The sequence below is a fragment of the Myodes glareolus genome, chromosome 13 (assembly GCF_982192425.1).
Source record: "Myodes glareolus chromosome 13, mMyoGla1.1, whole genome shotgun sequence".
Classification (NCBI taxonomy): domain Eukaryota; kingdom Metazoa; phylum Chordata; class Mammalia; order Rodentia; family Cricetidae; genus Myodes; species Myodes glareolus.
The window spans coordinates 16,772,667-16,799,671 of record NC_142038.1 but is presented as its reverse complement, the minus strand read 5'-3'; the positions used below and the strand labels follow the sequence as shown (position 1 = coordinate 16,799,671).

Here is a 27,005-nt window from a genome sequence, read left to right as displayed (position 1 = left end):
ACCCAAAGACATCTCAAAGTCCAACAACATTTTTTTCAAATCGATTGTCTACAATTCAGTTTGAATCAAATATTATAGCACTTGGAATGCTGAGGCAGGAGGATTATGAGGTCAAACCTACCCTTGGACCCAACCTTTAAAAAATTAAATATGAAAAAAAACTGTTCACAAAAATGTATTTTCAAAATAATTTTCTGAAAAACTGAAGAACTTGAGTCATTTCAAATAGAAATCATTCAAAGTGAACACTGACACTTGGTTAACTGCCAAAGAGCCAAAGAGTCAGGAGCCAAAAACCTGAATCCTAAAGTGAAATTCTTTTTGCTATTTAATAACAGTATATCATGGAGCCAAGGCACACATATACTATGAATGTGACTTTTATCAGCATATAAATATGTAATTGCAAATAATCATATAAAAGCTGTTACACAGAAAAAAAATCTAAGTAGCTAGTAGATAATGTCACTGCTACCAGAAACAGAGTTCTTTGTTCATTTTCCAAATTTCTGTTGCCTTCCTAGACAATTAGAGAAAAAAATACTGTTTTTTCCTAGTTCCAGGACTGATTGAAGAATTTGCATAAAAGCTATATATGAAGGGAAGTCAGTTTTGTACTTAAGAAATGTCTACCAGGACATAGAAGGAATTCTTATCAGAACTCTGTTTATAAATCTCACCTGGCAAAGATATACCCTCGTAAAAGAGCAAAAGTTTGTCTACAAATAAAAATTGAGACTTGCCACCTTCTTGTATACACCCACATAGAATTTCTTTCACTGTTTTATTCCTGTAATAGGAAGAGGCCAAGTTATTGTTCCATTCTTATAGACACACCACAGGTAGAATCTTCAGGAAGCCTATTTCCTAGCCTCTGCTTGCTTCACAGTGATTTGAGACTTATGAATCCTTCAGGTTCATCTTTCTGCACACAAAATCTCTGCTCTCTATAAATAGATAAGCACCAGAGAAGCAGGTGTCTTCAGCTCGTGCCCAACCCACAGTGTTTCCCATGGCGATAATGTAGCTAAGTCCCCGCTGCCTCTTTCGAAGTTGGCTTGTACTGTGGGCAGTGGGAGGAATCGATGCTTGATATTTGTAGGTTTAATAGAGCTATAAAGGATGTGTATAGATTGCTCTTATAAAAGAACCCTGTTACCATTTGTTAGAAGAGAAGGAAACAACAATCTTTTCCAGACAGCTAAGAGAGCAGATTTTTCTACATGACAACAAAAAGATCCTACCTTGAACGATACAATCTCTTTGTGGAAGCAATTTATTGTTTATCTATTTCAGGCCTTTAAATGCTAAGCAACTGCCTAGAGTAAACTGATTGGTTTTGGAAGTAGTATAAATTAAGAGAAAAAAATTAGAAATCTGTTCTCTTAACATAAGTTTCACAGAAGTCAGAGGTCCAGGCAACCCTGATGCAGCAAATGCCAGAAGGTCCCATCCAATTAATATTTGATAGCAAAGGCTAGTAGAAGTATGTATACCCTCAGGAGTCAGGGAGCCTAGGTCCAAATCTATAAACTTCTCTCAGACTATATGGACAAGGTCAAGACTCTTAAGGACTTTGAATTTGAATTACCTTATTTTCTATAATTGAGTTCATATAGGGCTTACCTTGCTGTAAAGATTAATAATGATTTATTCATAGTTCATAACAAAAATAACAGTCTTTCAAAATATTAACCAAATTGTCTAGTATACCTTGGACTATGATTATTGGTTGGGAACACAGTAAAATATTCCCGAAAGAATAACAATCCAAGGAGGCAAGAGAAAGCACAAAGAATCAAGAACAAGAGTCTCAAATGGGCAGAGTGCTAAAATTGTTGGAGGGTAAACATATGAGGCCTTAAAAGCCTGTGTCTTTTCTCTCCTTTAAGACTCACAGAGAATTTATGGCATTCTGTACTCATTCTACCATACAGAGTAAATTTAAAGGGATAAATGTGGGTATTGGAAGCATAGTTGCTAATTATTCTAGAATCCAAAAGAAAGAGATGGCCAGCCTTGCCTAGAGTAATGTTTGTGGTGATGAAGAGACAGAAAGGTTTAGGAGTATCATAAAGTCGTTCAGTTGGTAGAACATGGAAGGTTAGGAGACTGTAACAAGGCTGCCTATGGGCTGACCTGCATAGCTGGGCCTTGAGTCTCCGAAACAAGAAGCACTGTGACACATAGACGGGGCTAGTGTGTATGCATAGATGTGTAGGGTGGGTGAGTGACTATGGCGGCTTTAGTCCCTTACTGTACTCCCGGTGCTTCACTATGTCCTTAGCAGGCTTCTACCTACTAACTATGGTCCTAGGCTTGACGTTCTCTCCATCTTTCTCCTTTATTTTCTTGTGTTCCAGGTTGTTAATTTCTCACTATATATCTATTAACGGAATCACCCAAGATACCTAAGTGTCCCTATTTATTTATTTAAATTTTTATTACTATATTTTGATACAATCTATTCTCACTTTATATATCTATGTATAGCTATGTATAGCTATATACTATTTAGGTATAGTTCTCATTTCTCTCCTCTCCTCCCTCTTTCCTCACCTCCCTCCACTTCATCCCCCACCCCCATCCACTCCTCAGAAAGGGAATGACTTCCCATGGGGAGTCAACAAAGTCTGAGACTTCACTTCGAGGCAAGATAAGAAAATCCCCAGAAATGGGCTCCTGATGTTCCTGGAAAGCAATGGCTGTTTCTGGTGATTTTCTTATTTATTTATTTTTTTATTTCTGCCTAACTTAGTTCTTGCAAACCTAAACTTTCAACATTTTAAGGCATTCAAAATGATTACCCTAACCGACAGATGAGATTGTCCCACGACATTCTTTCTTTCCGAGAAATGGATGTGCGCATTGAAATTTTTCTCTTATTCACTCACTTGATGCTTGGAAAGGAGAGGGGAGATTAAAAATCATCCCTAGCAGCAGCAACAATAAACATTTCAGCTACAATGAAGCTGAAGAGACATCTGACCTTGAAGATCCTATAATTAATATTCACTCTGTGGTTCCGCTGACATTTATCTCCCAGGAGCACCTTTAATGCCCTTACACATACACACGTCCCAGAGAAAGACTGATAATCACACAGGGCAGAAAACCTGGCTTGTCCCATATCACCAGGAAGCATCTCAAAGGCTCTCGGTCTGTTGACTGAACCACCCTGAGGATTAAGTTTATTTTATTTTCAGTATTTAAAAGATAAGAAGTTTATTAACCACTTGGAAGATTCAGGCTTGCTCAGAGATAGCAGTAGCGGGACAGACTTGGGCAGTGAATCAGAGGTGTAGAAGCGAGGCTTTTAGGAAAAACCTAACCCAGTGACACCCACCTACCCACCAGCTGCTCAGGCAAACAGCTCTCCCTTTTACCCAGCCAATGCCTTTGCTTATATTCCCATTGATGATGAAAGTATGACATCAATTGGAAGGACAAGACTTTAATTTGCATTCAAAGGACACTAATCGTCTTAAATAAATGTGGACTGAAGTAAGGAAAGTTCTGGCAATAAATGAATGTCAGATAAGTATTTCAGAAATTATTTTTGGGAGAAGGGTTAGGTTCAAACCTTAGATCTCAACAACTTTGAAGCTCAATTTAATGTAAAACTGTCAACCTTCCAAACTTGTTCTTAGTCTCAATAGTCACAAAGATACACATGTATGCTGTCTCCATGTAAACAAGCAAACAAGCAAGAAAAACATGTGATTCATCAATGTTCATATGTAGCCTAAATCGTCTGACAAGCTTGTTGAAAAGGTATATGTGACATAATTAAAATTAATTTTAATACTATATGTTTAATAGATATAATATACTATTTCAACTTGATAAAAATCTAGTGGTCTATCTTATACTTTCATGTTAAATTTTAGCATAAAATCTGTGTTTTATAATTGCAGAAATCTTTAATTGAGGAAAGCCTATATCCAAGTAATCAGCCACCACTGTGGTGAGTGACCATCATTCTGAATGAACAATGCAGATATAGGCAACTCTACAAGAGCCAAACCTTTGTGATGGGAATGGGGAAAGAAGTTAAATCATTTCAAAGAGAAAGGAAAAATATACTATAAGAAAAATAAAGTCATAGAGCAATACCTATTCCAAGTTAATGGTTAATTAAGCTTTTAAATTTAAATACCAAAACATTGAGTGATCTGTCAAAAGCATTACACTGTACTTAAATATTATGTGCTGGCCTACATCAAACTACTAGAAGTAAAAAGCAAACATTTATGGTAAGCCTAAGGTTATTTTTAAAATACAGATTGATTGAACCCCTGGAAAAATAAAATACTGATTTTATTTCAGGGCAAAATGCTTGCAAATTTAGTTAAAGGAAAACCTTACGATCAAGATGAAACAGTATTTGTTCAATATGCTCCTCTTAATATAAGTTAGCATATCTCACCCAGGCTGTTATAACCCAGTAAGGTCAAGTTTAAAAATATGATATAGTTACAGATATGATTTCTGTATCAACTTTTGACAGTGGTGAGCTGGTAACTATTTTCCTTTTTTTCTCTAAAATTGTTCCATTTGATCTTTTATAAACACAGCTTTGTGCTATGAATATTAAATTACATTTGATCTTTCTAACAAATTTTTATTAGTTCTCCTCAAATCTATGTGATCTTGCAATTGTAGATTTTACCCATCTTTGGAAGAGGATCTTTGCAGATATGATTAGTATAACTGATTTGAGCCCTAAATTCAACATGAGTACTTTCATTGTTAAAAGAAGATAAACACAAAGAGACTCAGAATCAGGAAGAATGCGATAGGATGATCCTTTACAGCCTGGAGACAGTAGCCAAGAAATATCGTTCCTTGCCAGAATGCACCTGCAGCCAAGAAAATGGTAGGGAAGACTTTATTCCCCCAGAAACTAGAAATGGAGTGTGTCCCTACTGACACTAGGGTTCCATACCGACAGGATCAGGATAGTGAGAACCCATTTTTCTATTTTTTTAAACCACGCTGTAAGTGGTGTTTTCTTAGATGGGTGAGTTAGTGTGATCCCCATAAGAGTACACCAAATGTTGGGTGATGGTGACACATGCTTTTATTTCCAGCACTTGGGAGGCAGAGGCAGGAAGACCTCTGTGAGTTTAAGTCCAGATTAATCTACAAAGAAAGTTTCAGGATAGCCAAAACTGTTACACAGAGAAACTATGTCTTAAAAAACAAATAAGCAAACAAACAAGAATCAGAATAGGAAATTCAACTGAGAGTCCAGGCTGGAACCCAGGCCTTTTGTTTATAATCTTGTTCTAGCTACAGGAAGAAGAAGGGTAGTTATGCCTAGTCTGCTACTTCACACAGAAGACTGTGAGTTTAGAATCTAAACACAACCCTGAAAAGTCCACCAACTTATTGATCCATCTGTGTCTGACTTTAAGCTCTATAGATTCCAAGTTTGTCTTTTGTGAAGGTCAGTGCTTACAAGCTACAATTTCGAAGTCCCTTATAGGTTTAACAGGATAAATTTAATTTATTGGGTAAACTTTGGCATCTGGGTGTCCTGAATTCACAGTTCCTCTTCTTCCAGCTTGGTCTAAAGGGCTCAAAGAAAAGGAATCTTGGAAGTCAGCAGTCAAATGTTTCTTTAATTCTGTAGCCTTCACTTGGCCCTAAACCAGGCTCCTGCGTATGTGATTTTAATGCACTGCTACAACACTCAGTTTGAACCTATAGATCATTATGATTGGCGTCCCATTAGGATTCTGCCTCCAGTTTAATGAACACAGGCAAAGTACACATCAGCGGGCCGGCTGGCTCTCAGCGAACACTTAGCTTGGCATTGAGCTGACACTTTTGGATGAAATCCTGGTAAACTCTTGGCACCTGGCAAACTGGGCCACAGATCTGAAACCTCCTTTGGAGTCAGGGTTTTTTTTTTCCCCTGATATCAGTCACATCAAATTACACCTTACAGAACGGACAGCAAGTTTTGTGAAAACGAGGATTTTGTATGACTGGCAAGCATCTGAACACATGGTCACAGCACTGAGCAAGCAACTGCAGCACATCCATGAGGGATATGGGTGTGTACAGATGCTTCAGTAAGTCGTGACATAAAATAGTCTTCATGGTTTCCAAATATTGCCTACCTTTGAACCCATATAAAAGCTGAAAGTTACATTTCACTTACCATTAGCCTGGCTATATGTGGCATTTTACTTCTTCTTCTAGTCAAAGTAATATGTAATTTCTTTGAGTTCACAGTCTGAATGAATACATATATCTGCACACACTTAACCTACCAAGTTAAAAGCATTTAAATTTGTTACTTGTATACCTCCTCTTTCTAGAACCTTCCAAACTGTTGTTTCCCCTCAGTTTTCAAATTCTAACAAATCATCTATGTTTTGAAGATCAAGATCTGCAAGTAAGTTCTATTTCTATTTTTTCTCCCATCCCACATCCAGTCACATGTCTTATTCCAGTCCCACAAAGGAATCTTCAGTCCTTTCAGAACTCTCTACTTCCACTGCTGCCATAAACTAAATTATTTCCAAGATCCCATTTTGTATTAAGCCATACCCCTATGTCTGGATGGTTTTCCCATGAGAATAAAGCCAGTTTCCAAAGATCTCCAAGTAGAACCTACCACCTCCCAACCCCCTCGCCCATGCTCTCTCTAGGCCTGGCACAGCCCAGCCCTTTTTAATTTCTTTCTCCTCAGGATACTGGCAAGTATTATTGGCTATGTTAAAGATAATATCCTAACTAGAGTTTTGCCAGATTCACCAAAGCATTTTTCAAATCATCCCGTATCCAGAAATGGTATAGTTTCTCAGATTATCTATATCTTTCTAATTCTGTGTGTCTTAAAGCAGTCTTGCCATTCTTTATGCTTTCAAAATTGTCTTTGTCATCCCTCTCCATCACATTACTGAAATACAGACTTTACAAGGATAAGTACTTTGTTGTTAAAGAACTGCCGAATTACTGGAGCCAAGACATAGAGTGGAGCTCATTAGACATACAAAGTGATTACTTGCTGTATGTATGTATGCATGTACGTATGACTGAATGAATGTATGTGGGCAAGTATAGATGACAGGCTAAGGTTGCAACTAACTTACAGAGAAAAAATAAGGACTTATGCAGGCTGAAAGATATAGCCCTGATGAGTTTGTCAGAAGCAAAACTTCATGCTTCAAACGATGTACTGAAGATCTAAAGGAGCAATATAGCAGCTTAAAGAAGTAGGAAAACTTTTCATATTAACATAATCATATGATAAATAGAATCAGTTGATGGGATAACAGAAAATTACAACAATAACAACACTGAGGGCTGAGAATTTGATGGAAGCAGAACAGATATTTCAGTCATCACAACTGTCACGTGGAGGTGTCCTGAGGCATTCCCATTAAAAGCTTTCTTTTACTCCTTACAATATAGATGCAAGATTAGTAATATCTTCAGCTTATTTTTGAAGGAGCTGACTTACAAACTCTAACCTGCCTCAGTTACAGGATCAATGAAAGAGCCAGAATTTAAGTCTTGACTTGTGACTCATGTATAAACATCTTTCACTTTTTCCATTCACGACTCTTTCGGCACAGATTGCAGATTTAAAATTGATGACCCTGCATGGTTTCTGGCATTTGACAGCTCAGAGTTCCACAGCCCAATTTACAGATTGTGAAATCAAAAAAACAATGGTATGTATAATCTCTCTCTCTCTCTCTCTCTCTCTCTCTCTCTCTCTCTCTCTCTCTCTCTCTCTCCATCTCTCCATATATATATATATATATATATATATATGTATATATATATATATATATATACATATATATATATATATAAAACTTTTGGGAACTAATGGCAACACTATACCTTTCATTTTAACACCTATGACTATCAGGAGTAATTGTCATCACCTTAAAATCTTTCCATTTCAAACCAGGGAAATTCCTCTGGCTCTAAAATGTTCTGTGATCACAATCTGTGTCCCCATCCTAACTGATTATACTTATATTTTGATCCCTAACAGGGAAGATTGCGCTAAAATGGAAAAAGTTTCCATGGACTAGAAATCACTTATGCCTGTGTCTGTCTCTGCTTGATGTTGCCTTCAAGCAAAGATACACTAATAAAACGCGAGAGTTTTAAACTTAAAGAACAATTATTCATCACATTATTGACTTAGGAGAGAAATATTTACAATCTATCACTTCAATAGACATCATAATAGAACCCAAATTTAAAAGCAGTCATAGAGAAGCAATTTAATAGCAACTTCTATTTAATTTTGACTGGCTCCTATATCTGGTAAGTCATGATTTGAAGCATGACTAAAAAAAACTCAGAAAAATCGGGGTTCAACCTGAAGATTCTAAAAGCAAAACAGCCAGCCACTGGCTCTTACCTAGACCTCAGTTTGAAATAGCAATCCTACCTCTTGGAATCTCAAAAGAAGACTGTGTCTGAGAGTTGTCTTGTCCATTTCATATTTTTCTGTAGGCCTGGAATCACATGCATGCACCACTGGGATTAAAGCCATGCACCACTTGATTTGTATGGCAACTAGGGTGGCTACTGGGATTAATTGTGTGTCTTACCATAATCTGGTCTATAAGGCTGACCAATGGGACTGTTTCACTCTCAGATCATCAGACAGTTTGTATTTACTAAAATACATTTGCAATGCCTTTACAATGATTTATCTCAGTCCCAGCCCCCCTTTTTCTCAACTTTCTGTTATTCCTTTTTTTTTCTCCCTTTCTTTCCCTGAAAAAGTTCAGCTAAAGCAACAATAAACAGGATTAAGAGAACTCCCAACTGATAGGAGATAATCTTGCCACCACCTACACATCTACGCATCGTTAATACAGAGGATTAAAATACACCATCTGCATATAACTCAAAAAGGAGAGAACCACTATGTATTTCAGATTTCCCTGGCTCCTATGATCCTTTTCCATCATTCTTCTGAGTGCTGCAAATGTAGGTATGTGCTAACATGCTGGGTCTTTCTTTTTAAATATTACAGAACAATTAATACTAAAAGCTAAAGTGTTTTGTGCATAAAACTATTAATAATTTATACATTGATTCTGTGCTAGTTCCTGGAAAGCTAACTTCTTGTTGAAAATAATAAATCCCATCCCCACATATGACATGCAGAAATTTATTTTACAAATATGTTAATCATTCCACTAATATTATTCATCATAAGAATGTATCTCACTTAATTGACAATTAAATCCTAATGGAATTCTTATGTCTTATGTCACTTAGAATGTTCAGCCATGAGGTCCCACCTATTAAAAATATGTTCAGCACTAAAAGACCTTTTAATATGTTATCAGTGTCTGTTGAATTCCAAAGGAGGCCAATTAGCCTTCCTGTCTATTTTTTTGCTCTTGTTATTGAGACTTGTGTCTGATCCACCATCAACTGACTAGACATCAAACTTTGCCATCATAATTATTTCAAATATTCACTCCAATCACTTTGCAAATGAGAATATGATTGTTGGAAACCAGATCAGGTGATCAAAGAAATTATCTGGACACAAAAGGAAATATAACTTATATTTTTCATCTAGAGTACACACAGAGTACAAATCTTATTCTATTGGCATCACTTAGTTAATTGGATATTTATAAATACCAATGTGGTCATCCAATTAAGAAATAATATACTATCTTTTGATCATAAGACATAAATTTATTTAGTATTAAAATATTAAAATAGGCAATATTAGATAATAAGTCAGTGAAATATTCTGAAATTTCAATGACTCACTAATGTGTGTGTGGGAGAATGAAGTATATAAAAGGATCATTGAATGGTAATGACATTACTCCTAAACCATAACTCTCATGTTAGCCTTACCTACTGAGGTGATTACAGGTGAGTAACCACCTGTTTGACAGTGCCGGAGAGTTACTATTCTTTTTGATCTGATCTTCATCTTGACTGGATTAAAAGACTTTATTGGAATATTTAACTATATCAAGATATATAGTTAAAGATATTATTATATAATATATATAAAATATATATTATAAACAAGATATTGTTTAGGCTGCAAAATGCTACTTTAATTGTATAAAGGTGTGTTGCCTTTGTTTATGCTGCATTTGTTTAACAATGTCAGGATGTGTGTTTAAATATGTAAAGATGTGTTACTGTTTCACCTTGCCTGCCTAAGGCGCCTGTTGGCCTGCTAAAGAGCTGAAGAGTCAATAGCTATGCAAGGGAGGAATAGGCAGGATTGGAAGGAAGAGACAATAAGTAGGAGGAGAAATCTAGAAAGAGAGAAGAGGAATGAAGTAAATGAGGGAGAAAGGGAGAAATATGCCTGGCACCAGAAGCCAGGTTGCTGCACCCAGAAGTGGAAACAGCAGAAAACTTTTGTAAGACATACATACATACAAATATACATACATGTATGCATTTGTACATGCATGAAAGGAAGGAATGAAAGAGGGGAGAAAAAAAGGAAGAAAAGAAGGAAGGAAGGTTAAAAAACCTTAAGACAAAATATAGATAAAGAAAAAGAGATCGGAAAAAGAGATAAGACAGAGCATTCATAAATAATAATAAGTTTCCATGTCATGATTTACAAGGTGGTTGGGTCCTTCCCCATCAAAAAAGAAAGCCTTGCGTAGGGGATTTCTGACTAATGTGTGACTACAAGAACAAGATGTCAAAGAAGACCTAGAAACTCTCTTAGCTTGCGAAAACATAAAATAAATAATATTTAATTTTATAGACTTTAGAAATAATGACATTTCCACAATTAAGGACTAGCCTCTAGGATGCTTGCAAGGACATTCACTGACATATTTGCTGTTCTGACTCTAACAATCATAAAAGTACAACCCTGCTATAATTAAAAATAATACACAAAGGACAAAAATGTAACTACAGTTCTACACCTATGTTATGCATTTATAAGTTGCTCAATATGAGATGTAGCTTTCACCATCTTTTCATGTAAAGAAGATAGCAGACTTAACATTACCTACAATTCTTAACTGCCAAAGAGTTTTATAAATAATTGTGTTGTGGTTCAGCAAACAGGATTTGTATTGTAACTTGGACCCTTGAGCCTGTATGTGGTCCATTTTAACATGCTTTATGATTAAATTGCCGTAACAGCATTGTAAGAGACCCCCCACATAATAATTCACAAATTCACCACATGTGGTATGAAAAGATTAGCCATGTCTTAGTCAGGCAGGGACTTAAATCCTGTCTGATAATACTGTGGAGAAATTACACACTACAGAAGCAAGGGAGAAAGGGCAAAGGTTTAGCAAAAGGAAGATATAATCAGATGATACATGCCTTCATACAAAGCAGGCTTTTCGATTCTAGGCTATCACTTTATAAATTTGTTCTTGGACTGTTGATCTCTCTAAATGATTACTGCAGAATGCATAAACTTGTAGAAACCGTTGCTGGTGATTTATATTTTAGACGTATTTGCATCAGACTTATTCCTTGAAAATACAATCTTTCTAATGGAGCCGATTTCTCAAATAAAATGAAAATCTGGACGTTAAATTTGTATAAAAGCTGTGCAATGTCAGTACACAATTACTACATCACATTTGGGGGAAAAAACAGCTGTAGAAGCAGCAACTGAATGTAAACCCAGAAGAGACCTGCTTTCAAAAGATAAAATGGTTCTGCTAAAGGAAAATATTGACAAACCTTCTCCTCTTGTCTCTCTCAATTCTAGCCACATAATGAAACACATCTCTCTACATCCTTTAAAAATACAGACACCAGGCTTATAAACAGTGGATGGGAGAAGACAGAATCTCTTGGGTACGCCATTTTCCTCACCATTTGGTGTGTTATTAGATAATGTTAGTGATGTTTTTATATTGCTAAAATGTCATTTACTGCAGCATCTATTAGCTATAATAATGCAATTTACTTATCGTACTGTCAATAATAAATGTGGCAAGTGAGCTGCAGGGTAATGTATAAATGAGATGAAGGGTGTAGTCTCATGTCTGCTCTCTAAAGGATATTCTGTATGCACATTCTGCTGATGGAGGCTGAATCGTTCCTAGCTACTTTTCTATCCAGGAAGAGAAATGAACCATTGACAACTCTTGGGAAATAGACTGAAGTCATAGTACAGTTCACAACTGCAACAGAACTGGTCTTTCGTTCATACTAAGAAAGAACAGAGGACATTTAAAATGAAATGCTGTGAATAAAGACAAAAAATGAAGAGAATCTTAACGTCCTTACTGCCCTTAGTGAAGATATGCAAGGCTACAATGTATCTCTAAAGCAGAAGAAATCTCCATTTCCATTGCTCTGAAAAAAAAAAACTTTACTTGTTACCATATCACCAATTCGCATTATCTGTTTGGACAGTGTTATTTAAGTGCTTTATCATAGTGTGTGTCCAATGTTAAGTAAAATAGGTGTTTATAGAAGTCAGGGTTTAATTTGTTTTTTCCTTGCTTTTTGCAGAGCCACTTGAACCCTTGTCTTTGGGTATGCTAAGTCAGTTTACAAATGCTAACTATTGTGTTAACTCTATTCTGTTTCTTTCCAAATGGGCAGGAATAAATGATACAGAAGACATAATATAAGTGCTCTTGTAATGCAACATTTACAAGTGGTATGCGTAAAATTATTAAACATTAAAAAAGGAAATACCCTATAGTCATCTCTGTAAACATGTTCAAGAACAGACCCACAGCTCTGCTTGTGTTCCACCTAACAGTGTCCTGTAAGTACTTTTGTTGGGAAGGTTTTACTTTAACATATTATGCTGTTTACTTTGAGATAGTTCCAAGATTTGTAAGGTGTGTTAATAAGTTGCATGCATTATTCCTTCTGGAGGGCTATAAATAGTCTGAGATACTGTAAATACACAGTAGCTATTCACAAAATATAACTGTACATTTTATGCCACTCTTTGCATAGTCTACAATGTGGACACACATAGTTATGTATGTTAATTTAAAGTAATAATCACTTTAAATGGCAGACTATGTGTCATAAGTAAGTGTTTATGTTAGCAGTCATAGTCAAAAATGTATTTTAGTTCCACGATTTCAAACCATTGGTGATTAGACAAAGTATAAGAGAAAATAAACAAGCAAACAACAACAAGAACAAAAACCAAAATCAAACAAAAACCAACTATTAAAGTAGGGAGCTTCAAAAGAATTTTATTGAGAAAAGAAAAAAAAAGGTGGTCATGTTGAGTAAGCAAGGCTGGCTTAAACAGGTTTATCATAAATGCAAAATGATTATGACCAGTTAGCCTTAAATAGTGTGCTAAAATAATCTAGAAAATATTATGATTAGATATGATGAATAGATATGAAAAATTTAGATATTCAATAAAAGTATATTTTAAAAGGAAACAGTCATGGTTATATTACAATATTATAGTAATTTACAAGAACTTTCTGTTTATAATGTTAAGGTATTTTTATACTTATCATGCTTAAATGAAGTATGTTGCATATATATGTACTGGAAAAATTAGGATATTACTATATTATGTACTTATGAACATGTATATATTATAAAGATCGGGGGACTGGGATGGGGGGGAGGGAGGAAGGATGGATATGGGATCAGGCAAGTATATACCTCAACTAAGGGAATCATTTTAGGGTTTACAAGAGACTTGATTATAAAGGGGATCCCCGGTCCAAGGAGAGATCCCCAGATGGTTCTCTGAACAGAGGAGAGGGTGCCTGAACCGGCCTTGGCCCACAACCATACTGATGAATATTTTGCATGTCACCATAGAACCCTCATCTGGAGATGGATGGAGATGGAGGCGGAGAACCACGTTGGAACACTGGACCTAGCTCCCTAGGTCCAAATAAGAGGCAGAAGGAAAGAGAACGTGAGCAAAGAAGGCAAGGGCAGAGGAAACCTTCATCTGACGTTGGATGGCAATACAGATGGAGACCCATATTGGAACACCGAACTGAGCACTCCGCGGTCCAAATGAGGAACAGAAAGATGAAGAAAATAAAAAAAGTAAACAGGACTGCGAGGAATGCGATCACCCACTGATACAAGGGAACTGATATAATGAGAGTTCACCAAGGCCTGTTGGACTGGGACTGAACGAGGTCGTGATCCAACCAGATTCTCTGAATGTGGCTGGCCCGGAGCCTTTTTGAAAAGCCATTGACAATGACACTGGGACTTGCTTCCTCTGCATATACTGGATTTTGGCGCTCCAGTCTGTTTGGACTCTCACCTTTCCTGGACCTGGAGGGAGGGGGGAGGAACTTGAACTTCCCACAGGGCAGGAAACCCTGACTGCTCTAGGGGATGGAGAGGGAGGAGGAGAGGGAGTGGGGGGAGTGGGAGGGTGTTGGGAGGAGGGGCTGAAATGGAAACTTTTATAATTTAATAAAAAAAAACAAAAAAAACAAAAAAAAACAAAAAAAATAAGTTCCAAAAGTGACAGAAATAATTATTAACTATTACCTTTAAAGTTTACATCAAATATGATAGAACATGTTTCATCAAAATTAGGTTTGGTTAAGTGAATTTAATTTATTTTTCTTTACTTACTTTTTGCAGTTTGAAAAATAATTTCAAATTTTCATTCAGTCTGTTGTTGAACTCATGAACACCTTCCTGCCTCAGCTTTGTCCTAGATGCTGGGATCATAGGCATGAACTGCCAACCCAATAATAAGTTATTTTCTTACATAATTAGACATAAAGATATAGTAGATATTTAAGCTATAGTTAATATATATTATTGTACATAATATATTATATATAATATGCTTGATTCATGTTTTACTCAATTGTATTAATTAAAAAATACTAAACATTCATAAAAGCAATCAATTGTCTATAGATGAACTGTGGTGGTTTGAATGAAAATGATCCCCATAGGTTCATATGTTTGAATGCTTGGTGGCCTCTTAGCAGAATTGTCTGGGAAGGATTAGAAGGTGTGTTCTTGTTGCATGATAGGAAGCTTTATTGTAGGAGGTATGTCACTCTTGGTGGACTTTTGGGGTTTCAAAGACCCAGGTCAGACCCAGAGTCTTTCTCTCTGCTTGCTGCCTATGGATAAGGATGCAAAACTCTCAGTTACTGCTCCAGTCCTATGACTGTCTGCTTTCCACCAAGATGATCATAGAAAACCCTCTAGTACTGTAGAAAACCCCCAATTAAATGTTTTCCTTTATAAGAGTTGCTGTAGGATGTCTCTTCACAGCAACAGAAACCTAATTAAGACATGAACTACAAAGAGTAAGTCAGAGAAGAAACTGATGACTCAAACATGTTACCAGACAGTGTGATTAATAAACTGTTTATTTACTATTTCGAAGCATACTCTTACTATGTAATACAAGGTATCCTCAAATACATTGATCTTCCAAGAGCAAGGATCACAAGTGGGTGCCTCCATATTAGTTTTAGTTAGCTACTTTACATTTTTATTATGTTTATTTATTTGTGTACATCTATACGTGTATGTATATATGTAAAGGGGCATGCATAGATTAGAGTACAAGTGTGGATGGAGGTCATGCATGTACTTATAAGAATCAGTTCTCTTTTACCACCATGTGAGTCCTGGGGTTATCAGGATTAATGGTTAGCATTCTCAGCTGCTGATACCTCATGGACCTTTGCCTAGTAATTTAAATCCCACAAACAATACAACATTTTTAGGAACAAAATTCTGGGAACGATGCAAGCTCTATGAGTACATGACCAGAGAGAATGCATGGCCTCTTGTTTGAAGGGACTCTTTAAGGAGATGAAGACAGCAGTTGACCTTAATTACTTTGCAATTTGAAGTAAAGGGCCTCAATGTTTTCATTTCACCTATGTTCCTAATAGTTACCTGTCCCCTCAGAAAACCGAGGGCACTATGCTTTTGAAGTTACTATCTGCAATTTTGTTTTCATAAAAAATATTTATATGAATATTAGGACTTATTCATTTTTTCTTTCATGGATGATGATCCAAAATGCTCTCTGTAATAATCATGGCTAGCGGGAAGAAGAACTGGGGATATTTCCAGTAGTCAATTACCTACCAGCATTCAATGGCGTAATGTACTCTCTCTGGTCTCCATCAAACGGTCATCAAAGGCCATGAAAGTCGGTCAACTCAAGACTGGTTTTTCATCTATACTAGTTTGAAATTTTTCTAATTTGTATGCGTTTGTCTTTACAAATTGTTTTTAAGTCAAACAGAGGTTTTCAAAAATTAAAGCAAAAATATAATAGACAGTATTATTAATTGGAAAGGAGCTGGAATTCAGTACCTTATCATAAGTACTTATTCAGTGAATTTAACTTTTAGATTATAATGTTTTCAACAAATATAAGCTGACAAGCTGCTGGTCAGTAATTCTTTCCCCAAAACTATCCTGAAAATAATTACATAATGCATTAAAAAGTAGAGGAATTTTATCATTAAATGTTAAGGTTTTAGAATATTGTGCTTCTTTACTTTGTGATCACCCAATTTAATATAGTGAACAGGTTTAGAGTGATGTTTAGCCAATAGAAGCAGTTTCCTATATTTTCAATGCCCCGGTTCATCTCTGGCAGTTTCTTGAATATATTTGATGCATATTTATTTTTTAGTAAGTTCTTGAGATTAAAAGTTCAATGCTATCAGTTTTTTGATATTAGATTTCTTACAGAAAATAACAAATATATGAAAAATTAATGGAAGAAGATAAATATAGAATAGTATTCAGCAGTGTAGTAGTATTTGGCTGCTTCTTAGGAGATAAATGTGTAGACTATGGGGACAATTTGGGCATTCTCAGTTCAAACTTTCCCATTGTATCTTGAGTAAGGTGGCCGTCTCATTAACATGTTAGTTTGCTTTCAAAAGTGCTCAAGTTAAGTGTGTGGCTACAACAATCTCCCTTCCATATTGGCAGCTTAATAAGTTCTATGACAGGATGCAAGGATCTCGTAGATGAAGATAAAAGCTTTTCAAATTGCCCTTCCAATTTCATACTCACACTCAGGCTGAGTGGCCACCTTGATGGGTTGAGAACTCTCCCCGGGTCCCCACTCGTTGTAGGCAACAACTCTGAAGGTGTACATGGCTGCTGGTTTCAAGTTCCCCACAGTAAGTTGAAGGGACCCAGGCTGGGTTGTGTTCAAAGCTCGCTCCCTAGGAAATCAAGTTGAAGAGAGATATTACCTTAAAACGAAAGCATTAGCCCAAACTTTGTTTGGTATAAAGTGGTAATGAGCAACCCAAAGGTTGCTTACTCGCTTAATGTTGATTCTGGGATAAAGTTCAGGAATTCTGAGGTTTGTTAGGGAACGAAATGATGGAAAAGGGCCCACAAGAAGACACTGCAAAGACTGAGAGAGTTCAAGCCATCATCACTCTCATTGCAACTTGCAAGCTAAAGTCCTTTTACCTGACATTTTATAATGTTATATTCAAAAGTCATAACTAGAAAGGAGCTAATAAAATGGCTGCTATCTAGATAGGAAGATATATTTGGCAAAATCCAGCTGAAGAGAGAAATTAAAGTTCAAATTATTCCACAAATTGGTTGTTGTTAGTATTGTCAACAAATTTATTCATGCATTTTCTTTTTTTTTTTGGGGAAAGTAAAATGTAGATGAAAAGTATTTCTGTTTTTATATGGAAATCTGGCTCCTATTGTTACTTTAAGTTCAGTTACAGGAAGAAATGGCATTTCTTTTCATTTTCATTCATTTTCTCATTGCAAAAAAATTAATAATATACTTATGTCCCCTTGCCTTGTTTTTCAAACTAAATCTACATGTGTCAATTTGTTCACTAATAAAGACATTTCTCCTGTTGGGAAAGAATGAATCTATAGACCCGGTTGCAATTCATAGCACACAATAAATAAGGACAAACTATGAGTAGTGACAATGACATTCAACACAGAGAACTAGTAAAATATTTTTAAAGGATGATTCTAGAACTCCTGCATGTGCTCACTGACCCTTAGTACGTAATTGATTACACATAGTTAAGAAGAAACTCTGAAACTATTGAATTGTATCATACATTTTATTGCTAGATGATGTTTTTATAACTTCTCTCAGGGATTTTATATACATGTTAATTTTGTTATTGGTTGAATATTGTCTTATTTTTGAGACAATTAATCTGACACCTATTTTTCTCTAATTGCCCACTTAAATTTTCAGCTGCTTTCTTATAGCAAAGCTTCTAAGGACATGAGTAGTCATTCCTAAGTTATCTAAAAATTCATAATAGGATCCAGTAGAGACCAGACAGCTCGACCTTAGACTTAAAATTTTCTCTCTTCTTCTACTGCCCCTTCTTCTATAGGATTAATTAAATACCTAATTATGAACTGGGAAAACCGAAACAAGTAGACAGTTCTGAAAAGGAGTACAAGTGATTGATTTTTTTTGAAAAATTTTCCAACTTCCCTGGACATCAGAGAAATGCAAATAAAAATTATAGTGTCATTGGGGCAAGTCACAATGAAAATTATCAAAAAGACCAACATAATAAGGAATTAATAAGAGTAGAGCTAAGGCATATGTCATCATTGAAAAAATATTCACAGATTTTATCATATAATTTAACTCTTCTACTTCCAAGGATATAATCAAAATAAAAAGACATCTGCAACTCTTGTTTATTTTTTTTCTTTCTTTTTTCCCCTTGTTTATTGTTATACTCTTCACTATACCTAAGATATGACCAACCTAAATGTCCATTATGAATGGGTGGTCAATCATAGGGTATATACACACAGTTGAAATTATTCATTAACAAAGGAAATTAGATATGGTCATTAGGAAAGTGGTTGGAACTGGAGATTACGTTCAATGACATATAAAAAGATAAATAGTGTATGCTGTGGAATAACCCTGTATTTTATGAATATGGATTACTCTTATTAGCTAATGAACAAACTTATTGGCAAATAGCTGAGCAGAATAAGATTAGATAGGAAAGTCAGACTAGGAGAATGTTGGGAGAAAGAAGGTCAGGGTCTGGAGATGCCAATCAGCTGCCAAGGAAGCAAGACATGTAAAAAGTGAGGTACCAACTAGGAGCCACATGGCAAAGCATACATAAGAAATATGAGTTAATTTAAATGTAAGACTTAGCTAGCAACAAATCTTAGCTATGGATCGAGCCTTTATAATTTCTATTAAGTCTCTGAGCCAGTTATTTGGGAAGTGACTGCTGGTTATTTGGAAACAGAGGTTCTGGGGGGTGGGAGGGACAAGAACACTACTGTATACAAGCACATGTTATATGTCAAGATTTTTTTTTAAATCCAACTTAACGCAACTACCAAATATTAGAAGTTATGGATGATGGAAGCAAGAAAGTTGAAGGGAAACTGGTTAAAGGCTACCAAAATATTGCATAGAAATAATAAACTATTGTTTTGCAGCAGTTTATTCCCCTCTGTATGCTGTGAATACGATTGGTTAATTAATAAAGAAAACTGCCTTGGCCTGATAGGATAGAGTAAAAGTAGGTGGGGAAAACTAAACTGAATGCTGGGATAAAGGAGGCATAATCAAACAAAAGTCATGTAGCCCTGCCAGAGCCAGACAAAACTTTACCTAATAAGTCACAGCCATGTAGTAATACACAGATTTATAAAAATGGGTTAAATTAATATGAAAACGTTAGCCAGTAAGAAGCTAGAGCTAATGGGCTGAACAGTGATTTAATTAATACAGTTTCTGTATGATTATTTTTGGCTGAGCAGCCAGGAATGAAACAAGCTGCCCTCCTACTACACTAAAGTTCATAATAGCCTACTTGTATTTTACAAACAATAAAAATAGCTCAAAACCTTAGTGCTGGTTAGTCTTATTGCAAATTTGTCACAACTGAGAGTATTTTGGACCTAGAGAACCTCAATTAAAGAATTGTATCAAATGTTTAGTTCTGTGGCCATGGCTGTAAGATATCATCTTATTGATGATTGACAGAAAGGGGTTCAGCCCATTTGTGGGTGTGTGTGTGCATAGCTCTTGGCAGGCAGATCTGTGATGTGAAATTTTCCTCTGTATGCTTTGAATGTGTTTTATTACCATTTGTTAATAAAGAAACTGCTTCAGCCTAAAGCAGGGCAGAATATAGCCAGACTGGAAGAGATATATAGAGAGAGTAGGCAGAGTAGCCATGTAACTGCCAAAGGAGACAAATTCTGGATCCTTACCAGTAAGTCACAGCCTCATTCCAATACACAGAATACTAAAAATGGGTTAATTTAAAATACAGGTGTTGCATGGAGGCCACTAGTTAGTTCCCAGCCACTTAGCCCCAAAATAATTACACAGAAACTTGATTAATTAAATTACTGTTTAGTTATTTGCTCTAGCTTCTTATTGGCTAACTCTTACATATTAATTTAACCCATTTCTATTAATCTGTACATCACTACCAGGTCATGGGCCACCAGCAAAGTTTCAGCATGTCTGTCTCCTTTGGCAGCTCCATGGCTTCTCCTAACTCTGACTTCTTTCTCCCAGCATTCATTTTAGTTTTGTCTGCCTAGATAAATTCTGCCCTATCAACAGGCCAAGGCAGTTTTCTTTATTAATTAACCAATTGTATTCACAACATACAGAGGGGAATCCCACATCACCTCCTCTTTTCTGTTTAAATAAAATGGAAGGCTTTATTATATCTATTTTATCTTTTATCTTAACTAAGGAAAACTATATTATTTCTATCTATTCTTCAACTCCATCAAAGGCTCCAGAAAAATATAATGCTATCTAAGTAAACAGGAAGTGCATTGTTAGCAACTTCCAAAAGTCTAGAAATGGCAGAGACATCTTGCTGCTTGGACAGTCACCCAAAGTTCTTTTGTACCATTGGGGCATCCAATCTTCAGTCCACAGGCCCATAGTATCCAGCAGACATTTTCATGAAGAATGAAATTTCTCTGTGCCCTCCAGAATGTCTAGCACACACCTCCATGAAGCAGCAATCCGAAAGGATGATCTCACCTTTAGGCAAATTCAACAGTCATTTTTCTGAGGGTCTTGTTTGTCAAGTTTATCAAGAAGTCCAGGCAAGAGCAGTTTCTTGCCCAAATTTTTAACCAACTCCATAAGCAGCCTCTTCAATGCCCATCTTCCTCTCGAAGTAATTGGTGCTGCCAGTAGCAGCTGTGTCTCATTGTCATGAAAAGTCCTAAGTTCTTAAACATTTTAAATGCCATATTCTGTAGTCTTTGAAAGGTTTGAAGAATGCCTATCTATCTGAAATACATCTCTGTCTTCCTAGAAAATCTAGCTAACATGACTACAAGATTGACTATTAGAGATTATCTATTAAGCTATATTTATTAATAATACATTTTATTTTTAAATGAGCTATACAAACAACATACCTTAATCAAGAGGATATATAAATTTGTATCAATAAACCAAGGTCCATACCACTACGGGAATATGAGTGTAGTTCTGTCCAAACTGTTTCCTGCTTTTTGTTGGGTTAGTAATTTTGGGGGGTGTTCATGGTGACTATTCAGGGGTTATAGTGCTCAAAGCACATTAGCCTAGAAGCAATCCACAGGTTCTCATCATCTGTGGAAACAAAAGAAGAACCTATTTTCCAAAGCAACATATCCTTAGATCCAAATTCTGAAGTCAAGATACCTTTATAATATTCAATCTTGTTTAACTTAGCAGCCCATACAATGAAATGTCTCTCTGTACTTAGCTCCTTCACAGTCAAAAAATTCAAAGAAAACACAATAATATACATAATCCACACTCTCTGTGCATATTTCATCTTTACGTAGCTTGTTTTTACTCTTTTTCTTCTCTCTCCCAAGCCTATTTACATTTATCCAACACTGTGACCCATTTAGAGGTCTTTTATGTCTGAATCTGTCCTATTATTTATCTGTAATACTGTCCAGGAGCACTTCTTTAAAAGCTAAGTGCTTCTTAAAAACTTAAACTGCACCATTGCTCATGAAAATACAACACTGCCTGCTTTCCCAGCCCAGCATGGTGGAGGTGCTCACTGCCTCTGAGAGCCATGCACAGTGCCCCATCTATAGGCACACAGATGGTCCATGTTGCCACCAAGAAAGCCAAAGCACATTGCTCACAAAACCCATTCAAATGCTTGGTCTCCTCAAAGAGCCAGAGGTAGCACAGGCAGCACAGTCCAGAAAACCGGCATATCAAAGTGCCATGGCTTTTTTTCTGTTACTGCTGAATCAGGAAAACCTTTCCTAAAGCAGTTGCAACACACCACCAGCAAATAACAAGAAGCTGTGTTAAACTCTGTTTTTTGTGTTTCTAGAATTCCTTTTCAAACTCTCTCAGGTTTTAAGTGGATTTTAGTCAACCACGTGGGTGTGAATTTGTTGCATAGAGGCCACTAATGTGTTCATGGCCACTTAGCCCCAAAATAATCACACAGAAACTGGATTAATTAAATTACTGTTTGGCCCATTAGATCTAGATACTTATTGGATAACTCTTACATATTATTTTAACCTATTTCTATTAATCTGTACATCACCACGAGGTCATGGTCACCAGCAAAGTTTCAGCATGTCTGTCTATGGCGGCCGCTTCATGGCTTCCTCTAACTCTGCCTTCTTTCTCCCAGCATTCATTTTAGTTTTATCTGCCTAGATAAGTTCTGCTCTATTAATAGGCCAAGGCAGTTTTATTTATTAATTAGCCAGTCATATTCACAACATAGAGAGGGGAATTCTACATCATGCAAGAGTTAATTAATAAAAAGCCTGAGCTAATAGACCAATCACTGTTGTAATTAATATAGTTTCTGCATGATTATTTGGGTCTGAGTGTCCAGGAAATCAACAAACAGACTCCAGTTACAGGTCTGAGCTGTAGAAGAAAATAAGTCAATCATGAGACAGGTTGAGCTAGAAAAAAACGCCAGGCAGCAGAGTTTTTCTCCTTTAGTCCTTGTTTGACATCCCTCAAAGCTACCTGGCCTGGAAGTGGAAGGTGAATTAAATCCTTTCCTTGTGTTATTTTGGGTCGCGGTGTTTATCCCAGCATCAGAGAACTAACCAGCACTATTCCTAAACACAATATAATGATAAAGCAAGACAATTATTCATTCACCTTTTTTCATCACTACACATTGTACTTATTTACTGAAATATCACATTATGCCTCATACATCAGCACAGCTATAATATGCTAATCAAAAATGATACCACAGGCTTAAAAGGATAAAACACCAACAACCCTCATTGATTATTACACATTTTATACATGCATTAAATTATAATGGAGTACTTCAGCAATATGTACATATAAAATAAAAATAATCAATTTTGAAAAGAAAAATGAAATCCTCTTAATCAGATGTTATGACCTGTATGTATATAGCTTGCTAAGGTGAAGCTCATGGTATGGCTATTTTCTTTCCTATTTCCCTTCTGGACCCTCATAGAATTTGTAACTTAGTGTTTCATGAGTCCTTTGGCATAGACAGATGTGTCTGATGATCATTCCTTTATAGGAGCATAAGTGAGATTTAGAGATTCATTTTCCCAAGGAATTCACAGCTAGCAGGAGTGACATGTGGTTCTCCATCCTCTTAATCTAGCCTCAGGCACCTGTTTGGGCCTTGGTTACTTTTGCTTTCGTACATGATGCCTTTAAGACAAAAATTGAATGATGGGAATTTGGAAATTATTGTGAGGGTCAATATATCTTTCATTTCCCGTAAATTAAACTATAATATTTGTTCTATATTTTCAATAACTTAGTTGTCATCGATGGTGAGACTTGAACAGTAGACTTCTTGAGTATACACAGGGAAAGAAAGCTTTCACTATCAACTTTGGATAAAACAAGTGTTATATCAACCAAGTTGGCACAGCTTTTGAATAGGTTTCCTCAAAGGAGAAAATTTAAAAAGTGGATGTGAGGAACAAGAAAAATGGGTAAGCAGTAGGCATAGTTCCTATTCTATGGTTACTGACAGACAGACAGACAGACAGACACACACACACACACACAAATAAACACACAGCACATGCACATATACACACAGAAACACACACAAACATAGGGAGAGAGAAAGAGGGAGAGAGCATGAGAGACAGAGAGAGAGAGAGAACATAAAATACAAAAAAAGACAGAAATTTTGGATATGATCAGTTAAGGATTCCCAAGATCAAACAATGAAAATATCACTTACATACAAAGAAAAGTGGTAAATTTTAGGACAGAAATATTTCTTGCTCTATAATCTTCATCAAAATCTGACTAGCTCTCAAAACTACTTGTAGTTATACATAAATGCAAGGTATGGTCGCTGAGACTGGATCTGGTTCGGGAAAATTTTTGCTCTAGCACTCAGAATGCAGATGCAGGCAGATCTCTATGAGTTTGAGGTCAGTCCTGGTCTACAGAGCAAGTTCCAGGCCAGTGAGGACTATATAGGGAGATCCTGTCCAAAAAATTAAAGTATTGGCTAATAGGGATTACTGATACTTCAGTCTCACATGAAGTGGTTATAAAGCGACTTCAGAAAATATTCTTTGGATGTTGCTTTTAAAATGTAGATATGCTTACGAGGCAAGCAGTTCTGAGAAATCTCGGTGGATGCTCCTCTGAAGAATTGCCTGTACAAGTCTGCATGGATTGCCATTTTTATTTGCAGTGCAAACTTGCAATAGTTTGTTTTAGCAGTGATTTCATTTAAAAACTTCGATTTTGTTTTTTCAACTTTAGTTTGTTTTGAGGTAATATCTTACTTTGTAGGCAGGCTTGCCTGAAACTCAGTATGTCTGCCAGGGTGTCTTCAACTTGTGGCAATACTCCTGGATCTGCCTTGATAATAGGCCTGCACTTAACATTTAATTTTATGTGTCTCTTTTCAAAAATCTGCTTACCATGTTGAAGTAAAACCACAGTGAAATGCCATACAGACAATGTATAGCAGTATTGGACTAAATCTAGGAAGGTAACTTTTGGTTTTCTCATTTACCAGTTTCCCAGTTTCCCTGGGGTTGGTGAAATGGGCACTATACACCAACAGTCAGAAAGAATTAAATGGTTGAATTTGTTAAGCTACTGGGAAAAATGCATGGTACTAGGAAAGCCACATGGAATCTCTTATTAGTGATTGTTTCTGTTCTTATTTTACTACTACTGCAAAATAGCATCATAACATCCTATTCCATCCAAGAAAAGAGATTGTTGCCAGGGACTTGGAACTTTAGATCTGAGTAGCATTGGGTGCAGTTAGGGATAAAGTATACAAACACTCTGTATATGCTCTAATAAGAACCAAAGGATTGTGCATATGGTTTATATGATTAATATTATTCTGAAATCTAAATGCATACTTAGCAGATGGTCATAAATAAAGCTTCTGCTAGTCTTAAAGATGTTCTGCTAGAGAACATGATAAGATTCCTAAGAAGGTGGGATCTTGCTGGCTGACACTAAGAAGAAATACAAGCCCAATGTTACAGCCCTGCTCTCCAGCGGCATCTGGGTTTCCTCCTAGTGTCTGGGCTTTTGCTGCCAAGCTGAATTTCTGATTCCTTGTGGTCATAGTGGAGTGATATTATATTGCTAAAAGGATGCAAAGGCATTGTAGCAAAATGACATTTCCTGCCAAGTCGTTCTTCATAATTGTTTTAAGCTACAAATTGGAAACTGATTGTCAGGGGGTTTTTGTTAACATTTTCCTGGCGTGTATGGTTATGAATAAACTATGGGAAATTACTGTCCAACAGTAAGTAGAACTAAGGTTTGGAAAGGCTGTTAGTGTTCTGTGGTCCTGACTAAGAGACTATTTTAAGGAGCGGATCTCAACGTGTTTGTATTGCAGTGGAGGTAAATAATGTTTGCTGTCTTCTCACTCTAGCCAGTGCTCCTCTGCAGATAAGCAAATATGCACAGGAGTCCTGAAGATGACAATGCTAGATGTGATATCCTTGCCCCATCACTGTGTGATTGTGGTCTCTTCCTCACTGTGCCTTTTGGAGGGACCTAGACCCCACTGATCCTCAGTGAATGCTCTGCTGAGAACTGGAAACACAGAACTCCCAAATGCACACATTTCAGGTGAGACTGGAGCATGAGATATGCTTTCAGACAACAAATCCTCCTCACTTCCCTCTTGTCTCAACTCAGTGGTGGCCTGTGGAGTCCATTTGGCCGAAGTTGAGGGGAAAATAGTCTATATCTTCTAGAATCTGTCCATCATAGATTGAGTCTTAGAAACACCTGAGAATGATGGATGAGGCCTGATTCTTTTTTCTCAAAAGCAGCAATAGATAGCACCTACTCCTATTACCAAGGGGTGCAAGGAAATCGTCAGTGAGAACACTCATTTCTTACCCAGGCAAAGCTGCCTTGGGCTTTACCTTCGTAAGAGTTCCTAGCAAGTTGCAGTTTCAAAATCAACCACTTTGACAATGGGATAATAACCCTGCTGCTTTACAAAAATACCATTATAACACTTTTTTTAAAAAAAGACTTTTTTGAAAAAAAATCTTTTTTTTTTATTTATTTAATTTTGAGACTGTGTCTAACTATGTTGCCCAGACCAGCACTATCACTGCCCTCTTCCTGTCTCGATGTCCTCGTGCTTAAGATTTCCAGGTGTGTCCTACCACGGCCAGCCGATGATGAAGTGGTTGCTAAGGCAAAATGACAAGACTGGGAACACTGGAGAAGATCAGTAAGAAAGCCTGATGCATAGACAACAGACAAATGAGATAACCAGTCAACTGAAGGATGGGGCTCTGGGAAAAAGGAATCATCAAAGCTGGCTTTGACAGGCTGAAATTGGGTCCCATGGAGCCCCTTCCATAGGAGAACCTAAAAGACAGCGTGGCTTTCCCACCTCACCCCGGTAAAGATCTCAGCTTTATGCGTCGTTACACCTTTCCACAAATTAGTGCATCTGATGAGTCTAACGGCAAAAGAATGATCTCTGGATGAGGATGAATTCTAAGGAAGCCTATTGCAGGGAAGGGACGGCCCTAGACTTGTTCCA

The 27,005-nt window shown here is 36.5% G+C and overlaps 1 protein-coding gene across 1 annotated transcript in view; it reads right to left on the bottom strand.

Annotated features, from left to right (window-relative positions):
- The window catches only part of Dcc (DCC netrin 1 receptor), a 1,076,497-nt gene that overhangs the window by 275,658 nt on the left and 773,834 nt on the right, over nucleotides 1-27,005 (bottom strand). Inside the window, 1 exon segment of the mRNA XM_085676444.2 lies at nucleotides 17,002-17,156. Within this exon segment, the coding sequence (XP_085532570.2) occupies nucleotides 17,002-17,156 (155 nt within the window).